General features: G+C 34.3%; 1 protein-coding gene across 6 annotated transcripts in view; it reads right to left on the bottom strand.

Moving 5' to 3' along the window:
- Positions 1-14,611, bottom strand: part of DMXL1 (Dmx like 1) — a gene marked incomplete at both ends in the record, with an annotated part of 115,508 nt that overhangs the window by 39,060 nt on the left and 61,837 nt on the right. For 5 of the 6 annotated variants that reach the window (XM_084252827.1, XM_084252828.1, XM_084252830.1 and 2 more), the window contains 3 exons: positions 568-653; positions 2,835-2,965; positions 7,141-7,319. In XM_084252827.1, the coding sequence (XP_084108953.1) occupies positions 568-653; positions 2,835-2,965; positions 7,141-7,319 (396 nt within the window). The remainder of the gene's footprint in view (positions 1-567; positions 654-2,834; positions 2,966-7,140; positions 7,320-14,611) is intronic. The other variant, XM_084252829.1, reaches the window with a different exon arrangement.

Raw genomic sequence — 14,611 nt, 5'->3', positions numbered from 1 at the left:
TAAGTTATTCCTTTTATAGGTGTCTTTGAAAATCTAAATAACATGCTTACACAGTGAAGTTTTGGTTTTTTCAATTTTAAAAATGATATGTTGACATACTCCTGTGAAATATGAGAATAACATTCTCCTTTTCATTACTGCAATATAGTCACACAGTGATTTTTGTGAACAGGAATTTCAGTGTTTACCTTGTTATATCTTTTTAAATATAGATCATAAGTTAACAACTTGGTATATTATCTTACTCATATATTTCCCATATAAGCTTGTCCTCCCTGGGAGTTAATAATCGCTAAGTTTTTGTGCTTGCTGGTTTTCTATGTGTTCATCACTATTAAATATCTAGCATTTCAGCTAGGGCTATAAACACCAGTCTCAATGCAGTCAAGTACATCAGGTCTATATCTCTGCTTTCTGGGACATTGTCCTCTTAAGAGCAACTAACAATATGCTAGGCACAATGGTTGGTTTGGTTAGGAGAAACCTATATTCTGTAATCAACAGGATGTATTAAAAAATGAATGAATCAAAAGCAATGGCAATATGATTAATGTTGGTATTTATTACCTGCAAGATCATGGCCTGCGAACGGATAGAAAGTCTTCAAATTGTTGAGCACCAATTGCACCATTGCTAAACGCATCAACGACCAACTAAAATAAAGCAACAATAGATGTTGTTAAATTTTACTTAGACATTTAAAAAGGTATACAACTCTTGATGCAACAATTTCAGAAGTAGGAAACTACCCAGAAGACATACCTCTACAAAAATAAAATAAAATATCCTTGCAATTACTCATGTCAGCAATATTGACAATAACAAAAGAGGAGAAACAACCAAATTATCCACTAGGAGAGTAGAGAGTAACTGTATGGGAAATAACTATAGCTTTGAACCATGGAACAGCATGGTAGTCATTAAAAAAAGAATGTAGAAGGATAGCTGATGTTGGTAAGAAGAGAAATACAGCATGTATGTATAAATAAAAAGCAAATGATAAAACTTTATAAAAATAGTATGCTTCCTATTGCTTTCTGTGTAAGCAAGCAAGGGGAATAAGATTTTACAAACATACATACACATTTGCAAATTTTTGCAAACAGAGGATAAACCAGAAACTAATGAAAATGAGTCTGCAGTATCTATGGGAGAAGTGAGCACAAGAGAGAAATATGAGATTTCTGATTTCACATTTTTATAGTTTTGCTTTCTTTAAAGATAACTCAATTATTTTATTTCAAGTGAAATGCATTTCTTAGACATTGGCTTTTTTACTGTTAATTTAATGTAGTAAAATATACATAAGATACAATTTATTATCTTAACTATTTTAAGCATAATGTTTGGTGGCATTAAGTATACTACACTGGTTTGCAGCCATTATCTCGGCCATCTATTTCCAGAACTCTTTTCATCTTGCAAAACTGAAATTCTATACCTATGAAGCAATAATTCTACCTTTCCCACTTACCCTAGCCAAGGCAGTCACCATTCTGCTGTCTGTCTCTATGAATTTGACTTTTCTAGAGATCTCATGTAAGGGGAATCATACAGTATTTGTCTTTTTTGTGACTGATTTGTTTCACTGAGCATAGTATCTTTAAGCTTCATACATGTAATAGCATGTGTCAGAATACCATTCTTTTAAAGACTGAATATATATACACCACATTTTGCTTATACATAGATCTGTTGATAAACACTTGGGTTGCTTTCATCTTTTGACTACTATGAATAGTGGTGTACAAGCACCTGTTTGAGATCCTGCTTTCAATTTATTTTGGTATATAGCCAGAAGTGAAATTGCTGGGTCATATGGTAAAAGCTATTTTCAATTTCTGAGCAACTCTCATACTTTTCTCCATAGCTGCTATACCATTTTACAATCCTTGCAACAGGGCACTAGGTTCCCATTTCACAACATTCCTGCCAACACTGTTATTTCTGTTTGTTTGCTTGTTTGAATTGTTTTTGACAGCAGCAACCCTACTGGGTATGAGGTGACAGTTCATTGTGGTTTTGATTTGTGTTTCCTTAGAGACTAGTAATAGCATCTTTTCCTTTGCTTATTGATCCTTTCTGTATCTTCTTTGGAAATTTGTCTATTTATGACATTTGCCCACTTTTTAAGAGAGTTATTTGATTTTTTTCTCCAGTTACACAATTTGATTTTTGAGTAAGGTAAATATTTTATTAGGTCAACAGGAAAAAAAATACACCAGAAAGTAGAAATCTCATAAATTTTTTCCCTTTTAATAAAGTGATAGATAATTCTTCCTAAAATACTTATTTGTTTCTCTTGGAAATTTTTATCTTTTATAATGTAACTAATGTATCATATCTTAATAAAACATGTACCTTTTAGATATAAGCAAGACATCTACAGAGACAATATATTATCACTTACATATGTAAGGATAATGCAGCTTTGGAGCTGGGGGGGTGAGTGTTTTGCAACATTTATGATTTTTATAATTTTTATGATAGTAGTGAGTTCTTAGGGTACTAGTGTGCTCTGCTGAACAGACACTAGTCCTAGGACAAAACTGGGGGGTTGGTTTGTCTCACACAAATGGCAAAGGGATGAGAGGAATAAATAATGTGACAGCAAGAATGGTGAGGAGTGATATAAGGTATAGACTGTTCTTCATGGATAATCAAAAACTATAGAATCATTGTTAGGAAGGTAAATGAAACAATTTCAATGAAAGAAATTTGAGTATAATGTGTTGTAATTCGTTATTAATTTTACATGAATTATTTTAAAGTATATTAGGTAGATGGACCATAATGATCTTTTTAAAGGAAGTCTAAAAATAAACATTCCATACCTATATGAATTTGAATTAGAATGTTCTTGGAGATGGAAATCTGAAGATGAAACATCATCATCATCGTCATCACTTTCCAGACTCTCCTCTGAATCATATTCTGCTCTACTTTGGGAAGGGGGTAGAAAAGGCTAAAATAAAAAAGTTAAATAATTTATCATGCAGTTACCTAATACATTCAATTATACAGTCTACTATTATCAATTTATCCCATTTTCAAACAATTCATCATCAATAACAAGTATTGTTAATTTAGTTTTGTAAAAAAAGCTGTGACTTTTAAACATTCTATGCTTTGGATACCACTCTACACAATTTCCTTATGGTTCATTTATTTAACAAAGAATTTATTAAATATCCATGATGTGTAAAAAGGTATATTTGATGTAAGAATTTTTAAGATTTATACAGTTGCTGTCCTAATAATATTTACATTTACTGGAAAAAAATAAATAATAGAAAACAAATTATACTTAGTGTGCTATACCAAAAAAAGACAGTGTCCAGATTACAAAAATTAACATGTATTGAGATAAGTCATGAAAGACCTCTTTGCAAAGTAGCATTTAATTGAGACCTAAAGGAGGCTAAAAAATAAGCCATATCATAAAAGAGAAGAGCAGTATTTTAAGCAGTAGAAATACTACATAGAAAGATGCTATTGGTTTTCTTTGTTTTGCATTGAAGAACTGGGGCATAGGCAAGGGGGTGAGAGGATTCAACAAAGACAGAGTGGGGAAGAGAGCAGGTGAATTTACTGAAATACACTGCTAAAGGGAGCAGCGGGCAAGACGGGAGAGGTCATTTGCCCCATATGTGGATTAGCTCCCTGGCCGGGGACTGAACTCAGGCCACAGTGGTGACAGCACCGAGACTTAACCCCTGGGCCACCAAGAAGAAAGGCTTTAATATAGTAAATAGAAAGGCTTTAATATAGTAAAGAGTTACTATGGAAGAAATGTAGTGTGAAGTTTATGCAAGAGGGTAAGTGTTAGGAGAAAGGCTGAAGAAAACAACAGATAACAGATGAGTATAAATGCCACTAATGATGAATGAGTATAAAAGCCACTAATGAGTATAAAAGCCACTAATGATGTTTATATTTAAAGACTATTATTGGGACAAGACTATTATTTTCTCTCTTATGAGAGAAAAGTCAAATGGCAAGAAAAGAAACAGAAACAAGCATGTGTAACAGGCATGGATTTATCTTTTTTTATTGCTGAACAGTATTCCATTGTGCATATATACATCTTCTTGATCCAGTCATCTGTTTTTGGACATTTAGGTTGTTTCCATATCTTAGCTATTGTAAATAGTGCTCCAATAAACACAGGAGTGGGCTTCCCTGGTGGTACAAGGGGTTAAGACACAACCTATGAAGGTACCAGCAGCCACTGTAGCACAAGTTCAATCCCCAGCCAGGGAGCTACCCACATGGCACAGCAGATTTCTGTCTAGCTTGCTGCTCCCCTCAGCAGTGTATTTCAGTCAATCCGCCTGTTCTGCTCCCCACTCTGTCTCTGGGGAATGTTCTCACCTCCCGCACCTCTGGCCTATACCCCAGTTCTTGTATGCATAAATAAAATCTTTAAAAAAAAATAAACACAGTTCAGGTTTCCTTTTGAATTCATGTTTTTGTGTCCACAGGGAGATTCCTAGGCGTGGAATTGCTGAATCATATGGTAGATCCACTTTTAGTAATTTGAGCAACCTCCACACAGCTTTCCATAGTGGTTGGGCCAGTTTGCATTTCCACCAACAGTGTAAGAGAGTTCCTTATCCCCATATTCTAGTCAGTATTTGTTGTTACCAGTTAAATATGGGCCATTCTCACTAGTGTGAGGTGGTATCTCATTGTGGTTTTCATTTGCATTTCCCTGATTATAAGGGATGTTGGGCATTTTTTCATATACTTGTTGGCCATTTGCATGTCCTCTTTATTTTTTTTTTTAAGATTTATTTATTTATTTATTTATACAAGCACTGGGTAGAGTCAGAAGCGCGGGAGGGTGAGAGAATTCACCAAAGCCAGAGCAGGGAGCAGAGCAGGCAGAAGGACCAAAGTACACTGCTGAGGGGAGCAGCGGGCGGTAGGAGAGGTCTGCACGCCATCTGGGACCCTCCGCCAATGGCCAGGGAGCAGCCGGGGATTGAACCGGCGCTGCAGAAGCTGCTGGCAGCTTCGCAACCCAGGGCTCAACCACTGCGCCACCGGGGAGGCCCTGCATGTCCTCTTTAGAGAAGTGTCTTTTTAGTTCTTCTGCCCATTATTTAAACTGGGTTGCTTACTTTGTTTTAGTTGAGTTGTATAAGCTCTTTGTAGATCTTTGATATTAGACCTTCATCAGTGCAAATATTTTCTTCCAATCAGTAGGGTGTCTCCTCATTTTGGTTATTGTATCTTTTTTTTTTTTTTTAAAGATTTGTTTATTTACTTATACAAGCACTGGGTATAGTCAGAAACATGGGAAGGTGAGAGAATTCACCAGAGCCAGAGCGGGGAACAGAACAGGCAGACTGCCGAAATACACTGCTGAGGGGAGCAGCTGGCGCAGCAGGAGAGGTCTGTTGCACCATGTGAGACCCTTGCCAGTGGCTTGGGATTGAACTGTTGCTGCAGAGGCTGCAGGCAGCTTTGCAGCCCAGCACTCAACCGCTGTGCCACCAGGGGAGGCCTGGTTATTGTATCTCTTGATGTACAGAAGCTGTTTAGTTTGGTGCAGTGCCAGCTGTTTATCTTTTCCTTCATTTTCTTTGCTTCTGGGGATGAGTCCTCAAAGATGTTTCTAAGATGTATCTCATGGAGCGTTGTGCCTATGTTTTCTTCTATGTATGTTATGGTTTCAAGTCTTAATATTGAAGTGTTTTATCCATTTTGAGTTGGGTTTTGTGTATGGTGTGATATAGTAATCTAGTCTTATTCTTTTGCATGTAGTGGCCCAGTTTTCCCAGCACCATTTATGGAAGAGACTATCCTTGTTCCAAGGCATATTTTTTGCTCCTTTGTCATAGATTAGTTGACCATCTATGTGTGGCTTTATTTCTGGGTTTTCAATTTTTTCTTTTGGTCTGTGTGTCTGTTTTTGTTCTGGTACCATGCTTTTTAATTTTATCATTTTGTAGTATAGTTTGAAGTGTGGGAGTGTAATATCTCCATTCTTCCTCTTTTTAGTCAGGAGACGTTGGGCTATTAGAGGTTTTTGTGATTCCATATGAATTTCAGGAATATTTGTTCTATTTCTTTGAATAATGCCATTTTTAATTGGAATTGCATTGAATTTGTAAATTGCTTGTGGTAGGAATGGCCATTTTGTGATTATCAGATAAATTATCAGATAAATTATCAAATGAGTTTATCATGGGAAACAAGTAAGCAAGACAACCACATGCTTTGTTGTCTGTGTGTGAACTGAGTAGCAGGTACTAAATAACTAATCACCAACAGCCTTTGAAAAAGTACTGCTCTGACTGATCACTGATCATGAGGTTCATCCATTATTTACAAAGTGATCTGGGAACTAAAACACTAGCAGGAAAGGTTAAATTTTATGTGACTACTCACTATTTAACTGTGGTAATTTAAATTTGAACTGCATTGTAGAGAGACTGAGATATTTAACTAAACAGTGGTAAATGAAATTTGCATGTATCCAAAAAACGTAGGATTGCTTGTAGTAGAGAAAAGGAATGAGTATGGATGGCACTGTGCCTTCTGATAGTTTTGATTCCTTAATTACTAGTAAGTACATTAGCATTAAAATGTTAACCATTTCATCTTTTTATCTCATAAAGAAATTTGTTTTGTTTAAGACACAAAAATCCTCATTTATCAGAGAACTGCCTGAAAAAATGGTTGGAAAATATGGCCAAAATAATTTGGGCCAGATTTTTTTAAAAATTTATTTATTTATACAAGAACTGGGGTGCAAGTCAGAGGTGTGGGAGGGTGAGAGAATTCACCAAAGACAGAGCAGGGAGCAGAACTGGCAGACGGACCAAAGACTGCTGAGGGGAGCAGTGAGCGAGGCAGGAGAGGTCTGCCACGCCATGTGGTTATCTCCCTGACCATCTGGGAACTGAACCTGCACTGCAGAGGCTGCAGACAGCTTCACAGCCCTGCACTCAACCTGCTGCAGCACCAGGGAGGCCCGGGTGTATGTATTTTTTGTAATATAGCCTAAGAAAATGAAAACTTTCTTAACAGAGTGGAAAGCATTTGACACAAGAACAATCATAGCTATTTTAAACATTTCCATTTCCATTTGACTACATAAATATTGATCTGAACAGCACGTTTCATTACCTTGGCTATGAAATAGTCCCAGATACTAAGCTCAGGTGGGATGAATTTTTCTTTTACTTTTGGCAAGTCCTGGTTTATTGATGGTGAGGAAGAAGTCTGTGGGGTAGATTCTCTGCAAGACATTTTCGATGTCCTAAAACGTTTGTTCTGTTTCTCTCCCTCTTCCACTAGTGAGGAAACTATTAAGAACAAAATAAAGTATTTTTAAAAGAAGCACAATTTTCACTGGACTCTGTCTTTATATAACATCTAGGGTTAAACAAAAAGGCACATAAAAAACTGACATAACGGGAGTAAAGTAAGAAATTAGTAAAATGAAATAAAAATCACTTGGCAGAGCATTATCTGCTTTCATGTCAGCTTGTCTTCACTTTTTGGATGTTGATAATATCTATTACACATGTAAATAATAGGGTGTAATATCTGCCTATAAATTGGTGCACAATTAGCTAAGGCCATCACAGAAAATTTCTTACATTCTTCCATTTTATTTAAAAGCATCACAGGGATGAAAAATATCACAGGATGTCAATGTTAAAGGTAACAACTCACTTACGAAATTCTTCAGTAATCATTTGGCGTTTTATCTACATGTAATGCTCCATTTCCCACTAATACATAAAAACATTCAAATACTTTTCCTACTTGAACTCATCTGGACTTTCAGAAGGGTGTGGAAATAGAATTTTCTAGTCAACAGAATGACAAAAGGTAAAAAATACCTTTATTGTTTTAACTTACAAATAATTAACAGTGAGTTAGTATTCTAGCATTTTATGTGAGACTATTAACAGCATTAATATAGGAAAACAAATCTTAGAAGTCTTTAATCCTGCTATGTCACAAGCTGCAAATCACCAGTAGAAGACCAAAATCTTCCAGACTACAAATGGTCTATTAGAAAGGCAAACAACTCCATATTATGGCACCATCAATATTCCTTTTTTGATGGTCCCAGCGAGAATTTACTTACCTTCCAAAGGGATGCAAATATTTGAGCTGTAATATAATTTTATTTAATTGTTTGAAGCTACTCAGCTTGCATAAACAGCATGCTCATGCATTGTATCAAGCTACAGGCAAACTGTGTTTAACAGTGTAATCTGGTGCTTTCAGAAAGGACATTAAAATGAATACAATTAATATTTTAAGGGATTGCTAAAAAGTGACATGATTATTAAATAATCTTTAAAAGACTTTAAAAGGGACCATCAGATTATATGTGGATTTTTTCCTCTGTTCTTACTAGCAATGGTAATCCAATCATGTTTCTTTTTATGCCTGCTGCACATAATTGTATATATTCTAAAACTTAAACAGTGATTTTATCAAATTCTCATCAAATAATAAAATACAGATTACAAAAGCATTTTCTACCTTTCAACAAATTAATGGTGAAGTTTAAGATAAATATATCATTTGTTCAACATTAGCATTTTGCTGGCTCCGTATTTAGATTATTAGAAAGCTGAAAATAGATGATGTGGGGATCTCTGGAAAAATAAACTAAAAAAAAAAAAAATGCTAAATTAATACTTTTGTCCCTGGATTGTCATGTCATAATAAAGTGAGTGTTTTAACAACAAAAGATCAGGATTTTTCAAGAGAGAAAACATTATAGTCTGTGAAGTACCATCTGTAAAGCTAGATATAACATGAAAATAGAAATTAACCAAACTGGAAGGAAATGCTTAAATTTATAGACTCAATGCCAGAATATAAAACTACTTATCAAAAAGATTTTGATGAACAAACGCATTAACAGTACCGGGTATTACTTAAAAAGTTATAAATAAAAAGACTAGAGTGATGCCTCCCAGCAAACAAGAAATATGTTTGCCTTGTTATTAGGAAAAACGTTCAGTCTCCTTTTCTCTCAAATTGCATCAAGCTCTAAGACAATTTTATGTTTAAATTACCCTGATTTAGAGTGGTCATGAAGCTTAGGGGTACCAGAAAGACTATGTAGTTGCTGAGTGCCCAAGTTTTGAAGATGCTAATAATCAACTATCTACAACTTTGCCACTCCCTGGATAAAAATTCATTTTATAGTTCAATATTAAAGGAGAAAATGGTTACTTTATTACTTATAGAATGAAAAAAATCAGCATTAGGGAGAAATGAAAACAAACTAGGATAAAGAACTTACAAATGATCACCGGCATGGAGAACAAAGAGAATGGGAAAAAACAGCCATCTACTGACATGAATTTACAAATAAACTTCCTTGCTACCTGGGATTCAAAGAAAATACTTTTTAAAAAGTAGGCTTCTGTGTCAAGATGGAATCACTGAGCATTCAAAATACCTTCTTTCCCTTATAATAACCTCTATAATTATCTCCAGCAAACTGTGCAGTGGTTTTCTTAGAATTAGAGGGTAACTTCCAAAAGAACTCAAAACACAAATGGAGAAATGCCTCAGAAGCTACATATAAGAAATGGGACTGGAAGGTACAGAGAAGTGAAAGAGACTAATTATATATATGTATTTTTTTTAAAGATTTATTTTATTTATTCATACAAGCACTGGGTACAGTCAGAAGCGCAGGAGGGTGAGAGAATTTACTAGAGCCAGAGGAGAGAGCAGAGCAGGCAGACTGACGAAGTACACTGCTGAGGGGAGCAGTGGGCACGGCAGGAGAGGTCTGCGCACCATGTGGGACCCTCGCCTGGCAGCCAGGGATTGAAATGGCGCTGCAGAGGCTGCGGGCAGCTTTGCAACCCAGCGCTCAACCGCTGCGCCACCGGGGAGGCCCCTAATTATATTTTATCCTAAGATCTTCTGTACCCTTGGATTTATTATCCAATACATAATGTTTTGATCAAAATTAAAATATAAATGATTATGTTAATATTTACTTTTATTTTTTTAGATTCTCAAGGGAGACTAATAAGTTACTTCTTTACAAAACTGACCTCAAAGTAACCAGAAGACACATCTCATTCTCGAGGTTTGCTTATCTACAGAGCTATTTGTGAGGCTATTGGTGAGAGTGCCAGAAAGTGCAGGAAACTTTAGGCGCTACATTGTCTGGACCTTCAAAATTTAGGAACATGCGTGGAAAAGTCAATAATAAATGTTTTATATAGAAACATTGATATGGAGAATTTCAAAATTATGTAATTTTAATATTTAAAATCTATTTCTTGCTTTTTTTTAAGCTAATGTAGTTTAACATCGTCCAACAGGTCTTCTGAGAAGCTAGGATATGTGTGTGCGCGCACACGCACGCATTTATTTTTTTTTCACTATCCTTTATGATCAGGGGTACTTCACATACAAAATGTGACAGGCACAAATGCATGTGAGCATGAATTAAATATTAATCAAATTCTCAAAATTATATTTAAGGCGTGATTTTGTAAGTAAACTTCAAGAACAAAACAGAATAAGAGCAGGGGATTTAATATACTTCTTACTCCTTAAAATTTAAACTATTTTTGCACAATGTATGCATTTTCATCTTGGTTATAGTCCCCATACAATTCCCACCCCCTTATTTTGACCATAATCCCTCCTACCCCCTATCCCCGTAGTGTGTCTCTGGCTTATAGTTGCTTGTTGATTTTGATTTTTACTTTATTATAATTAGTCTTTCTCCTAGTCCCTTATTCAGGTTTTCTAAAGTCCATGATCAGTAATACTATGCATTCCATGATCAGTAATACTATGCATATTTCATAAAGACTGTTTATCAGGGGCTTGCTGGGACCATAACCTCACACAGTACCTCACACCTGGTACATAAACAGCTATAAAAATGAATGGATTAACATTTTTTCATATGCCTGTTGGCCATTTGCATTTCCTCTTCAGAAAAATTTCTTTTTAGCTCTTTGGTGGGAGTGCAAACTGGTCCAACCACTGTGGAGAGCTGTGTAGAGCTCACCTACTAAACATAGAGCTTCCATATGATCCAGCAATTCCACTCCTAGGTATTTACCCAAAGGACACAGAAACATCAATTCCAAAGAGCACTTATAGCAGCACTATTTACAATAGCTAAGATTTGGAAACAACCCAAATGCCCAAAAATAGATGACTGGATCAAGAAGGTGTGGTAGATATACACCATGGAATATTACTCAGCATTCAAAAAAGATCAACACATGCAATTTGCAGCAACATGGATGGCGCTGGAAGGGATCATGCTCAGCAAAATAAGCCAGAAAGAAAAAGAAAAATACCGGATGGTCTCACTCATAGCAGGAATCTAGAAAACTTAAATAAGGGACCAGGAAAAGAATAACTGTAAGAAAGAAAATATCAAAATCAACAAATAACTATGAACCAGAGACACTCTATGGGGGGTGGGGGGCGGGAAAAGGAGGGACTGGGGTCAAAATAAGGGGGTTGTAATTGTATGGGGGATATAAAAATAAAATTTAAATTAAAAAAAAGAAAAAAATTTAAAAATAAAAAATTTTTAAAAAATTTAAAAAAATGAACAGATTAATATTTCGTTAGAAAGTAGTGATCTAACTCCAAACCACAGTACAGTGTAGTCTGCTTGAGGTAGTTATTCCAAGAGAGTTGATGTTGAAAATGATTTACTGGGATATGCAAGGGAACCAATAAAACTTCTTCCTGGAATTATTTACTTATTATTAATAAGTAGAAGGGGAAAGAAGAAGAGAAAAGGGAAGGAGAACAGAACAGCAGAGAAGGAACAGAGGTAATGAAGAGCGGGAAAAGGGTAGAGGGAAAGGAAAAGAACAGGTAAAGAAGGAAAATGGCAGGGAATGGGGAAGAAGAAAATAAAATCTGCCAATGTTTAATATCTTTATTAATAATAGTATATAAATACATATTTATAAATATAAATATATATAAATAAATATAAATATTTATATATATATATGGGACCTGCTTGAGCATGTTTCCAAAACATCTGGAAATAACAACGGCTTTAGAAATACTGCTTTTCAATTACCCTGAAAGTCACAATAATTGTATACATAAGATTTCAGGTTAAACCGAATAGACATTAAAATTTTTACTGGCATATATACATAAAGTCAAGGTGTGTAAAGGAAGGAAATCCATCCCATGATACAACATGAATGAGTCTGGAGGACATTATGCTAAGTGAAATAAGTCAGTCATGAAAAGAAAAATACTTTCCCTTTACAAGGTATATAAAATAGTAAAATTCATGGAACTAAAAAGAACTGTGGTTACCAGGAGATGGGGCAGGGAAAAAGAGGGAGTTGTGATGACTAGGGATTGAGTTTAAAATTTGTAAAATGAGAAAGTCCTGCAGATTTGTTTCAAAATTGAATGTACCTGTACACAAATGGTTATGGTGGTAAGTTAAACATATTTTACCACACATACAACAAAATCAGAGTGGAAAAAGTAAATGAAAGCTACTTGTTAGAGCCCTCAGAAATGCCAGAGGTGTTAGAAAACAGGTAGGACAGGCTGAGATATTTCATTTCTTGTAAAGCCAGTTTTTAACTTTGTCATCAGACTTTAGCAATGAAACAAAAGGATACTTATCTGTAAAAATTTATAAATGAATATTTCATAGAATGTTTCAATTATCTTTCTGTGCTTTCTCTACTTTTATTATTTAAGAATTTGCCTTCCCGGGTAGTTATCAAATGAATAAACAAAATGCCTTTTAAACACATATATTACAGGACCTTAGTATATATGAATGAATGAGTAAAGAAAGTTTATACTATGGAGCCCTTAATGAAAAGTCTAAGTACTTTAACAAAAAATGTATTCCCATTTCAGTAATTTTGCGTCTCAGCAGCCAGTTTAATTGTTTGGCATATTCAATGATATTTTAAAGAAATGATTTTGTTTTGTATTTTAAATACTATGTTGAAGTCTTATCTTTTCTGGTCAAGAAATGTTGCTCCTTTGCATATTTTGTGAAAGGAATGGTATTAACATGTGATAACCACTATACAAATCTTATGGGCAAAAGAAAAAAACAGTTTTTCTGATCTGTACTTGACATAAATAATCAAATGTTAAAAGTATACTTTAAATGTCAGAATATCCAAAGCTACATCATAGTAAAATAACATATCACATGATTACTACAAATAAAATACTCATTTTATATTTCACTGCACAATTCGGAGAAATAAAAAAATGATTACCATAAATTTATCAAGATAAAGACAGAAAATCACAGTTCTTATAATTGCAAATATTATAAAACACAATAAAAACTCTTAAAATATTTTGTTATGCTTTACAATATGCAATAAAAAAGCAAAAGTATGGATTTCTAACTGTTAGCAGAAAAAAATTATTTTTGAACATTATGTACTTTAAAAATTAACCATACAAACAAAATAATTCAGAACTCTATGAACATACCTGCACTACTGCTCTATTTAGAAAAGATAAGATCTTCATTAACATACTAAATGGAATTCACAAATCTAGATGAAAAAATAAACTAATATTTTGGTAAGAATTCTGACATGCCAATATAGTCTAATAAAACTCAACTATCATTTTTTTATTTTAAAGTTTACACTTAAAATTTAAATTTTATATCACTAAAGAATTAGTACATTAAGTATATAATAGACATGTAGAGAGAAATACAATTTAATTCACGAGACCCTTATTGTACAAAAATTAAAACCAGAATATACACAGAACAAAGAGAATAGTTACTTTTAAGTTCCCATCAAAGTGTCAAGTTCATGAAAATACTTAAGAATACAGAAATTTTAAGTATGAGTTTCATTGTCAACATATATTACTTTGACAATGAATAGGTTGCAAGAAAAATGAAATACTTTAGACTTCTCAGTTTCAATTTGTCCAAATTTAAATACTAAAAACTAAAAATATATATGTATATATATTGACTTTAGATAAACTTTTTTAAAACACATTCTAATCTCCAGGTGAACAAGGTATACTGATTAACACACCTAATGCAATCAGACTTTTGGGAGCATATTATGATTGTTTTGTGGTAATTCAAACAAGTAGGGCTGCTTAGTTATAACTGAAAAGGTATCAGGCTGCCGTGCTGCTTTAGTTGTCATTCTTGAGAACATAATAATGCCTTCAAAAACTGAAATTTTAAAACTCAGTTCATCTGCTTCTTTACAGGACTGCTGGCTTCTAATTGCTAAAAGTGTATTCATTTCTTCCCCTTTTATTCTGTTTTTCTACCTATTCCTTCTCAAACTAAATAAGCTTTGGAACCAGCAGGCCTTGGGCTTCATCATTCAATGGATTAGCATCATGCAAAGCTAATCTTTTTCTAGTTAGCAGATAGAGAATGAATCACATCATTCATGTTCTCTGTAAATGTCCCTTCTGTTATTCCCATGATTGTATTCAGAATAAATGGTGAATTCTCAAAGATAGGACAGCATCACACAATCTGGATGGGGCTATATTCTGCCCTACTACTAAGAGAACCACATGATTTATGGATTCTTTATTAATTGGCTAGCATGTTCAAATCTAAGAGGTTAAA

Source organism: Talpa europaea, assembly GCF_964194135.1.
Source record: "Talpa europaea genome assembly, chromosome: 13".
NCBI lineage: Eukaryota > Metazoa > Chordata > Mammalia > Eulipotyphla > Talpidae > Talpa > Talpa europaea.
This window is presented reverse-complemented; position numbering and strand designations above follow the sequence as displayed.